We start from the raw sequence: 12,777 nt of genomic DNA on the forward strand, positions 1-12,777 counted from the left end.
CATTTTTTCGTTAGGCGTGACATTTTTCCGTTACGCACCATCTTTTTTTTATCCCTACCACGCGTGATTCGACGTATTTCTGTAAAGTTGCATATTATAGTGAATTATTTTTTGAAAAATAAGGTCATAAAGAAGTTTCACTTCTTACGTGTGAACACTAGTACACGTACACATTTTTTAATTTTTATTCTCAAATGTAATGTTATGAACTGGCTAGGTATAGGTACTAGGTGCACTTAAATCTAATTCCACATCTTTCTATCTAAAAATAAAATATCCAACTAATATTACAATGTACACCGTGATCTAACTTACATTTCACACAGCTAAGCTCTACTTATTCTTACTTATTAAAATATAGTCTTCATGGAACACTGAACTTAGGTCTAAGAAGTAACACCTATTAGACCGGGAGATACTGACACAAAATTTCGAGTCATTTGTAACAGAATGGCGGTTCTACAGGGGTCTTAGTACGCAATGACAAAAAGAAAAACGATGGCGTGAACGCTGGTACCGGCGGCTTAGTCGCGTGGGCGTTAGTCGAACTCGTCGGAAAATAGCGAAAGTTAAACGATTTGTAACAGTATGGCACTTATTTTTCCTGTAAGTTTGAGGATCAACAAATATAAATACAAAATTTCAAAGATGTATGTGTTGGAAATCTTCACTTATATAAATTAATAATAAATTAAGTTTTCAAGTATGACAGCACTTTTTCCCCCTACTAGAAGTATGGCAAATATAATAATGGTCACATTTTATCAAATACTCTCCAAAAATCCAAATGCAATACTGGTACAAAAAGTTTGGCGAAATAAAAATTTTTTGCAGATTTTTGGCGGTATGCCGACCATTTGGAATCGTCCGAAAAGTATGGCATGGCGATTTTCGTAAATGGCTGCACGACGATAGTTACCTGTGCAAAAGTTAGCCTGGTACAAATGGTTGAATGATTGTTTTATTTAAATCAACACATTCGCATCAGTATGGCGGGCTGTAAGTCACACCGGAAAAGTATGGCATGACACTACGCCTACTACTTTTTTATGGGCTATCGGTAAATTCTAAAATTTTTGTGTTACAAATCGTTTGACTTTCGCTATTTTTCCGACGAGTTCGACAAACGCCCACGCGACTAAGCCACCGGTACCAGCGTTCACACCATCATTTTTCTTTTTGTCATTGCGTACTAAGACCCCTGTAGAACCGCCATCCTTGTTACAAATGACTCGAAATTTTGTGTCAGTATCTCCCGGTCTATATGCTAAGCACTGAACCACGAAGGCTGTAAATGCAAGCCTTATATACAGGGTGGAATTTTGTACCACTTATATTAAAGTAGATAATACAGTAGATACAAAATTTTGCTCAAACCACATATTGTATTATTTTATAAATATGATATAATGACAATTGTATTAACACATTTACGAAAAATTGTACCTAGAAAATTCTACTTAGAATTATACCGTGTAGTTTAATGGCATCGTTCTCATGATCAATACTTCTTCTTGGTCAATCAATATTATAAGGATATAAATCTCTCGCTTTTTGTACGGTCAAATTTACCTCGAACCGGAACCGGATATAGTAAAGATGCTTGATATATCAAACTAGCTGCGCCCTAAAACCGAAAGAATTTTTCAAATCGGACCAGTAGTTCCTGAGATTAGTACGTTAAAACAAACAAACAAACTCTTCAGCTTTATAATAAGTAAGTATAGATGAAGGGAAAAGTATGATTAACATTAAAGGTACCTACTTCGCCTTCAGGTTGTAGTACATAAAAATAAAAAATTCCACCCTGTATAATATATCTTAGCGACCAGCCACACACTCGACGAGTGGTATGGGAAGTAGCGAGGAAAGTAGGCAGAGACATAGTGTGGCCACGTTACTCGTCATGCCACTCGTGCTCATCGTCCTGCTCACTGATCCCTATTTTGTCGGCTTTTGCGCGATAAGGCAATGTCATGTCGCGGCGAATAACGGCAGCGCGATGATCAGAGCGATGAGCAGCACGATGAGCATTGCGTGGCTGCAGCATTATAAATAAGGTTATGCTTCATTAGTCCAGTGATTAACTTGTTTGAATACAGAGTGAGTGGTCACAGGTTCAAATTCCGTATGAAATTAATATTATAGTAAATTCAAACGATTTATTATTGATGTGAAAACTTCTTTAGCGGCGTTGAGCACTTTTTCTGTAATGGGTATAAAATCTTAAACTCGCGTCAGGACACGTGACCTGATCGAAAAAGCGTAAGACGGATACCATTCCAAAATATCAAACATGCTCAACGTTAATAATCAAGTTTTCACTTCTGCCGGCACTCCCGGAGTGCAACCCGCCTTTTTTTTATATTCGCCCTTGGTACGTGTTTACGTTTTCTCTACAAGAACCAGCCTCGTCCTTTAAGGAATATTATAAAAAAAAGAATTAACGAAACCGGATATTTTAGGGGAAAAAATTAAAAAAAAAAATCAAAAGATTTAGTCATTATAATTTTTAAAGGGAATATTGATCATTTTAAAAGTATTTCCAGCGATGATTTATTTAACCTACATTAATATTAAATGATGCATAACTCTAGTTTCTTAAACCTTCTAACATTACATCTAGGTGTTACTTTTATTACTTCATTATGTCTGGGTAATTTAAGCCTATATCTTATTTATCTTATTAACCGACTGCAAAAAAGGTGCTATTTTCCACTGTATACGTTATTTTTTTATGTATGTGCATCGATATGTTTCCGCTATCTGTAGACAGATATTAAAAGTATTTTTTTTAATCTGAACGAATATGGTTCCGTTATTCTTTTCTATCATTAGTAATTTGGTCCATTGAAAAGTTACATTTGGGGTTGCATTTTTTAGAGGACGCAATTTTATTTTTTTGATGTGTCCCCTACACATGTTGTATATAAAAGTTGTTCCTCGAAAAACAAACTACAAAAATGGTCTGATATCATTTCTTCGTAAAATGATAAAAAAAAGTTTTATTGAAAAATATAAATGGCTCTAATTTCTGAACATTTTCACTTATAACTTTTTTATTTATAGTTCTACGACTAAAAGTTACTACACCAAAGTTATAGAGAATTTAATTTGCAACAAATAATGTTAACGATATTTTTTTATCAGTTAAATAGTTTAAGAGATATATCGTAAAAACCATTTCAACCGCTATTTTCAAGATGGCGGCCGAGGGACAAGGGTGGCGACCCCACAAACTTGGTTTTAGCTTCACACTGACCCCCCCTACATATCAAAAAAACAAAATTGCGTCCTCTAAAAAATGCAAGGTTAGGGCTAAAAAATGTAACATTTCAATGGATCAATTATTTATTTTGAATCTGTGACTTCGTACTAAGAAATTATGTAGGTAAGCAGTAACTTTTACTAATTGTACTATTATTCGGTTCTATTTTTAACACAAAATTAAACAGAAAAATCCAGTAAAATTATTAAACACTCCACTTCACTATCTCCTGCGCAGTTGGCTAATCTAAATCGAGATCGGCTGATTTTATTATTATTATTTAATTATTTATCACATGCATAAAAATTTAAATTATCTGTCTGTGATTTCAAAATAAATGTACATAAAAAAATTCAGCCCACCTTCTCTATGAAGCTTTAAAGATTACAGCATTAAAAGCTTGATATTACTCTTTATTATATTACAGTTTTCTATTCATAATTATGTGTATACTAAAAATAATTTATTCATTTATTCATTCATTCACATTTTTCGCAAAATCTCATATTAAGTGAAGTTTTTCTTATAACAACGAGACCTTCAAAAAGAGCACCTATAAATACCTAAAAAACCGGCTGCTAGCTAAGGCTTCTCCAAATTAACCCTAACGATTTCCCTCTCTTTTATATCCTTCTCCTTTCCTGAGGACAGCAACACATCCATTTCCCAGGGGAGTGGATGCTTATGGGCGGCGTGTATCGCTTAACACCAGGCGACGCGTCTGCTCATTTGTTATCCTATAGCATAATAAAATTAAATAAATGTGTGCGTGTACTAGTGTACACACGTAAGAAGTGAAACTCCTTTATGACCTTATTTTTCAAAAAATAATTTAGTTTATGCAACTTTACAGAAATACTTCAATCACGCGTGTAAGGGATAAAAACAAGATGGCGCGTAACGGAAAAATGTTACACTAAATTTTTTTCCAACCCCGATAAAGAAGTTTCACTTCAAAAAAAATTAAGCTACTGTTGCGTCACTCAAATGACTAAATAGATAGCCAGTAATGATAACAGTCCCCACAGATAATTTTTCACAATATTGCTGTTACATTTTATATTATCTATGATTAACGTATGCGTGAATAGGTGTTTTATGACCTCAATAAGGAATTCAACAGAATTTTTTATCATTTGGATAGATAAACCAAAAATCGTACATGTTTATTGTTTATATTCGCTTTATGGATAATTTTAATTATTAATTAATTTTTAAATTAATTTAATTTTTTTTTGGTTTCGAAGATAATAAGGCACGCATAACATTTAATATTTTATTTACGAAATAAACCTCAATTTACATAGCATAGTACTACAACTACTTCTACTGACAATTTTCTCGTACAATCACATATCTCTAATTAAATAACTTATTGTCATCCAAACCATATTTTAATTAACAATAATGTACATAATATAATAATTAACATTTATCATCATCAGGGTTTAAATCAACTATTTGCCGCCAAATCCTATTAACATTGACAGCTGTCAAAACTGAAACAGATTATTTATAGATAATGAATCTATTTTTAAACAGTCAAATTCCAAAAAAAGATACTTGATGATTTTCAGTGATTTTCCATACCTCTTATCTAATATTGAGAGATAATTTTATAATTAAATCTGTACATATGGGCAAATATATAAATCACTACAATAGTATAAAACAAAACCGCTGTTGCTGTCAACGATCCGTCTCTATGCATGGACGTATAAAAAAAGACGGACGGTATATCGCCTAAACATTGAGTGAAGCCTAGTAATGGCGGAGAAACATCCATGTGTGTGTGCCATGTTGCCATGGCAACAGCTGTGTTGATGACAATATTTTTATCTATAAATTTTGCCGTAATAATTTTGTCAATAAAACATAAAAGAAATAACTTGCTTCCCTGTGGAATGTAATCCCTTGTGTTTTGTTATTTAAAATTGTACTGTTGCGACACCATTTAACCACGCAAGACGGCATTTTAAATATTTTTTGTGAAACAGTGACGCAGTTAATCAGTCGGTAGTTCACGACGTAATGTCGGCCGACTAGCTTACTATGGTGAGAGTGTGTGCGTGTTTATTGTCTTTACACGATCGCTAGCTTACTATGGTGGCTTCACGTTGTTTGTTCGTAATACGGCGTCCGTCTTTTTTTATACGTCCATGTCTCTATGTATAATTAAATCTTTAAAACTACGCTGCGAATTTTGATGCGGTTATTTTTAATGGATAGAGTCATTTCCGAGAAAGGTTTATATACAATTTACTAGGTTTTTGAACAAACCGGGCGAAGAAAAAGATTACTTTCCTACTCAAGCATTTATTTTATTTACAAGATTTTTATCCAAAATGCCAATATAAAAATTTTAATCTTTCACAGCTAAAGTTAAAACAACATTTTTAAAAGTGCTTTGTTAATATTAACAACATTCTAAACGCAAATATTATTATAAGTTGATACAAGATTTTTATAAGCACTGTAAATAATATCTTAATCGATTCGTAAATAAAAGATAATAAGAAAACCGGCGAAGTGCTAGTCGGACTCGCGCACGAAGGGTTCCGTACTATCATCGTTTATTGTTGGGGTTAACGGTTTATGAGATACAGCCTGGAGACAGACAGACAGCGGATGCTTAGTACCTAATAGGGTCCCGTTTTACCCTTTGGGTACGGAACCCTAATTACCTAATTATTGAGGATAAAATAAAAATGATAAGCTGGTATTTTCACTTCAGGGTCGTCTGATTTTCAGAAACAGGTAAAAACATCGAATGTTTAGGATTTATCAAAATGATATTCATAAAAGACATTTTTTTTATTGCAATTTTAAGTAATTACTTATTAATAGATATGTTTTTTGCTCTTTATGCAATTTTATATTCATATAAGGAAATACAAATGGTCAGCTTCTATTTTATTATTTTAGTAAATCTATTATTGTTCGTGCCGTTATTGAAAATTTATTTTAACTAGGTTTTTTACCTCTCTCTATAGGACAACATCTTAGGTCAAAGAATATAATCATAACATTTTTTTTAACAACTAATTAGTTATAATTAGTCTATTTTTCATTAAATTTCATTTTTATGGAATGCAAATGTTGTTAAAAAAATATTGTTTTTAATTTTTCAATCTATCATCCATGCAATCTCATCAACATCAATCCATCCGTTGCAGATGATGATCCTAGCGGACGGCTCAACATCCTTTTACATCTGGCGAGACATCCCCATCCCGATGTATCTTGAATGTTTTTTATTTAACATCACCAATGTGGATGACATCCTGGCGGGGAAAAATGTTACCATACATGTACAACAGATGGGGCCGTACGTGTTTCGGGAGATACGGAAAAAGGTGGGAAATTTTTTATTTAATACTAGCTTTCCGCCCGCGGCTTCGCCCGCGTTTTCAGAAAACCCCGCATAGTTTCCTTTCCCGTGGGATTTCCGGGATAAAACCTATCCTATCTCTCAAGTTGGATCGAACTGCACATGGTGTGCGAATTTTATTATAATCGGTAAAGGGGGTTAGGAGTCCATTGAGGACAAACATTGTGACACGAGATTTATATATATATATATATTAAGATTATGTCTTTTGTTATGTTATTTTCTTAATATTATAATGTATGCTGGTAAACAGTTTAAGTTAGGATTGACTGTGATACTAAGTAAATTAGGTTAGGTAAATCTTTATGTTTTTTTGTATAATGTGAAATTAGATAGACACAACTAAACTTAAACAAAATATGTAGTAGGCTGTAGGTCCCTAGTTATCTGTCGTAATATATACATTTTAAATTATTGAATAAGTAAAGTTTAACATAATTTACTTGTAAGGGTAAAAATGTTAAAAAGTAGGTATTTTATTTTCAAAATTTTTGTTTTTTATAAACATGAATTTACCACTTAAAACTCACCAATTGCGTAATACAATTTAATAACAGTAATTACACATAAAAAACAAATGTTTGTTTATAATATTGAGTGTAATAAAAACAAACATATATGGATAACGCGGTTATTAACATGTGTTTAATGATAAATATCGGTCAAGTGCATTGGATTCATTTGTCGAAACCAAATCTACATCGCATTTACAATATCTTACCTACCTATGTCACGCGGTTTCGCCTGCGGATTAACCCGCAAAATCAAGTATTTCTATAACTACCTCATGTCATGTGTTATTCTGGTGGTTACTTCTATTACTGTAAAGATTTTTCTACCAGTTGTTTTTGTGAAAGTGTAACAAACATACATACAAACATCCTCTGAAACTTTGGTATTTATAATATTATTAGGATAAGGATTAGGATAAGCTGTTCATTGTTCATGTGCATATTATGCAGTGTGTCTTGTGCTGACTGCTGTTTTATTCACTCTTTATTATCAAGCAATCTATACGAATACATAAAGCGCTCAGCTTTTGTTTGTTTGAACCCGGTATTCTCATGAAATGACTTGTTAGGTTTTAAAAAAGTTAGCTTATTTTTTTAGGAAGACTATAATTTATACCATGACTAGTGGTCCGCCCCGGCTTCGCCCGTGGTACCTACATGTTTAAACTATCCTATCTCTCAATTTGGATCAAACTGCACATGATGTGCGAATTTTATTATAATCGGTTAAGTGGTTTAGGAGTCCATTGAGGACAAACATTGTGACACGAGATTTATATTATTAAGATATTAAGACCAATAGGAGAGGAGCAATGCGGGTAAAACCGCGGTGCACAGCAAGTAATAGAAAATAATAAAAAAAATTATAACATATAACTCGGCGATATCTTTGATAATCCCCATCTAATCGCAAAAGCTTCTCAATGATTGATCTTATACATTTACTTCTTATAGCCTTTATTAAAAATAGCTATCGTTACACACATATTTTATAAAGAGTAAAACAGGTTATGCTTTCTTGTTTCTTTATAATACATATTGCAAATAAAAGTATGTCCCTAGTGGAATTAATAATACAGTAATTTTACATAAAAAGACAAGTGTCTATGCTATATATATGACTGTAAATAACACTAAATACCTATTATATTTTTTTATAATATATAAACAATCAAAAGGCGGTCTGATAAAGTACGACTAAATAAATAAAGAAAGGTAGCGCTTGTCATTTACAATTAAATTTTGTAGAGCATTGATAAATCAATACAATCATTGATATTTTATTGGTATACAAAATATCCTTACATTAAAATCGTAAGAAAATCACTTCAAATTCAATTCAAATAACAAATGTGCATTGCGATAATGTAATTTGTATGAAAGGTATAACAACAAAGGTATATAAATTACTAGATTTCCGCCCGCGGCTTCGCCCGCGTTTTCAAAGGAAAACCCGCATAGTTCCCGTTCCCGTGGGATTTCCGGGATAAAACTTATCCTATGTGTTAATCCAAGCTACCCTCTATATGTGTGCTAAATTTCATTGTAATCGGTTCAGTAGTTTTTACGTGAAAGAGTAACAAACATCCATACAAACTTTCGCCTTTATAATAGTATTAAGATAAAGGTATAAAAATACGCTAAATAAGTAGAACGGATATCAAATAAAATTTTACAGTGAAGTCCCATGTCCCCTAGTGGGGTAAGGGAGAGACGATCAGTGAAACAGATACATCTGTTTCACTGATCGAATTTCTTTAGAGACATGTAAGTGATCAGCCTTCTGTGTCCTGCCAGACCAAAACACTTTTTTTTCTTCGTCTCCACCGGGAATCGAATTCGGCTTATAAGATATATACATATAAATATTTTTTTAAACTAAACTATTCATTTTCACCACCTTTAAATTATCACGCGACAGCCGCTTCGCATACAAGAATTAATCCCTTTCATTATTTTTTTTTTATTTCACGACAAAATGTAGCCAATGTATTCTAGAATCAATCTATTTAACAAGGCTCATCGAAATCGATAGAGCAGTTTATGAAAACACAAACAGACATATTTATTACTTTATGTATGTAACATAACTGGGCCTTTAAGACAAACGTACGCGCCATGGAATAGAAACTACTAACGCTAATTATTGACATAAGCTCATGACATTTTGGTAATGTTTCGGTCACACTACCAACGACAAAGACGACCACGACCAAAATTCCAATCTTGCCGAAATTTGTTCAAAATCAGTATTAAAATCTCCCATCATTCTAGTACTCGGAAATAAAAAATTTCGAAGTCAATTAATAAAAAAAATAGGGTTTTTTTGCGATTTTCGCCGAGACGGTAAGTTTATCATACAATCACCTGAACCAAAATTGTAGATCAACTAATTATCTATAAAAAAGGTTAAATACATTTTTTTTCTAGGAGCCACCGTTTCTATGAAAAACCTGTTTGTTTATCCATAAATTTTTTCCAAACACCAATACGACAGGAAATTCTTAAATTTCATTTTTGGTTGTGTTTTGCACAATTTTATTTAATTGCGACTGGATGAAAATTTTGTTCGTGGTCGTCTTTGTCGTTGGTAGGGTGACCGAATCCTTAGGCAAAACACATACGCTTATGTCAATTTCTATCGATAGCGTATTCTATTCCTTGGCGTTTTGACGTTCGTCTCAGCCTGCTGAGCGGTTAGTGGTTATCGATTTTCAAGTTCCGACTAACATTATAATTACAATCAATTAGTACAAAAACATTCGGTATTGAAGTTACTCTTGAACTCAAATAAATAGTACATTGAACACTTTTAAATTAATTATCATAATGTTGCTAAAAGGATACTGAATTGACTATTATATAAATATTTGTTCAATATATTTAAAAAATCATAGATGAGTCCTTCATTACTATTTTGTAGAATTTTACTACTTTTATCATTTATTGATGCATTCGTTATTGTCAGGAGATGGATACAATGAAAGAAAAACTTAAAAAATTTGCTTTAAAGATAAAAAAATACGTGTGTGCCGAGCACACGTGTCAGAAGTGAAACTTCTTTGGCAAAATTCAAAGATACCAAAATTATCGCCCTTCTCCATGACACGACGGTATTGCCATGACGCGACCCTGAAATAATACTCTCAACGCGCTTAAAGAAGTTTTACTTCAAAAAAAAGACGGGTTGCACTCCGGGAGTGCCGGCAGAAGTGAAAACTTGATTATTAACGTTGAGCATGTTTGATATTTTGGAATGGTATGGTATCCGTCTTACGCTTTTTCGATCAGGTCACGTGTCCTGACGCGAGTTTAAGATTTTATACCCATTAGGCAGAAAAAGTGCTCAACGCCGCTAAAGAAGTTTTCACTTGAAATGATGTGTTGTTGTGTTGCGTCATGTTTTCACAAAAATGAAACGGTTAAACTGTTACTTAAATTTCACGGGTTTTACAATCCCCAATAAGATGGGACAATGACTGTCGGGTACTAGATAGTAGATACTAATAAAAATAAATGATGTTTTATTTTTTAGATCTTATACATATATTATTAAAAAGCGAAAGTTTTTTTAGGTGTGTCTTCTTTATCTTGCTCAAATCCTCTATTTCTATCCTCCAAGCCTCTGTACCATTTTATAAATAAAATTGCTTTAAAACTAGTACATTATCACATATACATACATATAAAGAAAAAACATGCATTCTTAATCGTCTTAACACATCATGCAATGCTAAAAGAATGCAAGTAACAATAAAAAAGTTTAACTTACAAATTATGGAGTCAACTCGTTTCAACTGCGTAGAGCTATCAATTATTCCTTTTTTTTTTGCTCTTTTTTTTTCATCATTTTTCTCATCATTTTAACATGAAACTTAAGCCCTACTGTATAATTAATTCATTGAATGAACTGTGAACATAAATCAACTTTTTTCATCTCCATATTCATAAGTGATGGTAGCGACGTTTTATATTTTTTGCTCAAAAACGTTTTCATAATTTATAGTTATTTTAAGCCTATTTAAAAATCCATTTTTGAAGTGAAACTTCTGTAGGTGCGTTCAGAGTAAAATATAAATTATGGCAATACCGTCATGTCATGATGTCACGATTTTGGTATACTTTGAATTTTGCCAAAGATACTCATGGCTTCATCATATCACTTCTGGACACGTGTGCTCGGCACACGCTCTTTTTAATTTACTTATAGACACAAATAATATAGCCAATACATACATTGGGATATTTATCTACATTAATTTTTTATATCAGACTTACGAATCATATTACATTATAGTTAATAATAATTCCTGATAAAAAACCTATATAAAAGTTATTTTTATGAAAATCTGTATAAAACCAAGTAAGTAATTTGTAATATCTCTCTACTGACTCTACAGACTCTGACATCTCTGACTGTAACAGGATTTTTTCTAAATCCATACTAATATTATAAATGCGAAAGTAACTCTGTCTGTCTGTCTGTTACTCAATCACGCCTTAACTACTGAACCAATTTGCATTAAATTTGGTATAGAGATATTTTGCTACCCGAGAAAGGACATAGGCTATTTTTTACCCCGGGACATAGGATAAGTTTTATCCCGGAAATCCCACGGGAACGGGAACTATGCGGGTTTTTCTTTGACTGCGCGGGCGAAGCCGAGGGCGGAAAGCTAGTAACCAATATAATAACGCTTCGTTTGTTAGTTTTATTTTAGAAAAATAGTCACGAACACCCACTAGTATAAAATAAGAAGTAAATATTATGAAACTTTTGCTATATACCAACAACCTGTTAGGCCAGGATCGGAGCATAAAACGAGAAGCCATAATTGATAATAATAATTTCAAATTCTGTATATGAATCATCTGCATATACAATAGAGAATGCATCTAAAATATACAAAAATAATTTGGAAAATCCAAAAGTGCACGCCTCATAATTTTTTTTTAATATATATTTATTAATTATTATTTTTGTTTATTTAATAACAATTAAACCACATCGAATCAGACCCTGAAAAATGAAAGGGTTCTATTCCTGAGCATACTCAAGCGTAAGAGAAAAAAAAAGACTCGATTAGTAAAGTATTTCGGTCGCTATCGTGTTAACAAGAAAAAGGATCCGCACATACAGACACACGGACGTCCAAGACAGAACTTTTTTAAACTGTTTTTTAACTAGTTTAAATAACAAAAATGACATCAAAAATATCATGAACGTTAAAAATAGTGTTTTTTCTTAATATGTGTGTGTATGTATTATCTTACAAGTGCAATGTATGATACATAAAGACATTTTAAGTTTGAAAAATCAGATGTTTTGCGTGAAGTGACAGTAGTACCCACCTCAACGCTTCGCTTATGAGGCGTGCAATAAAGTACGTTTAAGGAATTAACAATCTTATAAAATATGTATACTAGTACATTGACAGTCATTTATTTATGATACATATAAACAAAAATCTGTCTGTGTGTATTAAATTGTCTTATATATATTTAACTAGGTTTCCGCCAGCGACTTCACCCGCGCAGTCAAAGAAAAACCCGCATAGTTCCCGTTCCCAGGATAAAAAGTAGCCTATGTCCTTTCTCGGGTATCA

At 32.6% G+C, this 12,777-nt stretch overlaps 1 protein-coding gene across 1 annotated transcript in view; it reads left to right on the top strand.

Moving 5' to 3' along the window:
* The window catches only part of LOC149909210 (protein croquemort-like), a 43,801-nt gene that overhangs the window by 16,120 nt on the left and 14,904 nt on the right, over positions 1 to 12,777 (top strand). The window contains exon 2 of the mRNA XM_090101456.1: positions 6,445 to 6,624. Coding sequence (XP_089957582.1) covers positions 6,445 to 6,624 — 180 coding nt within the window. The remainder of the gene's footprint in view (positions 1 to 6,444; positions 6,625 to 12,777) is intronic.

The sequence above is a fragment of the Colias eurytheme genome, chromosome 4 (assembly GCF_061535395.1).
Source record: "Colias eurytheme isolate Ceu_HAF_F1 chromosome 4, ilColEury1 Martin Lab GWU primary, whole genome shotgun sequence".
In the NCBI taxonomy this organism is placed as follows: domain Eukaryota; kingdom Metazoa; phylum Arthropoda; class Insecta; order Lepidoptera; family Pieridae; genus Colias; species Colias eurytheme.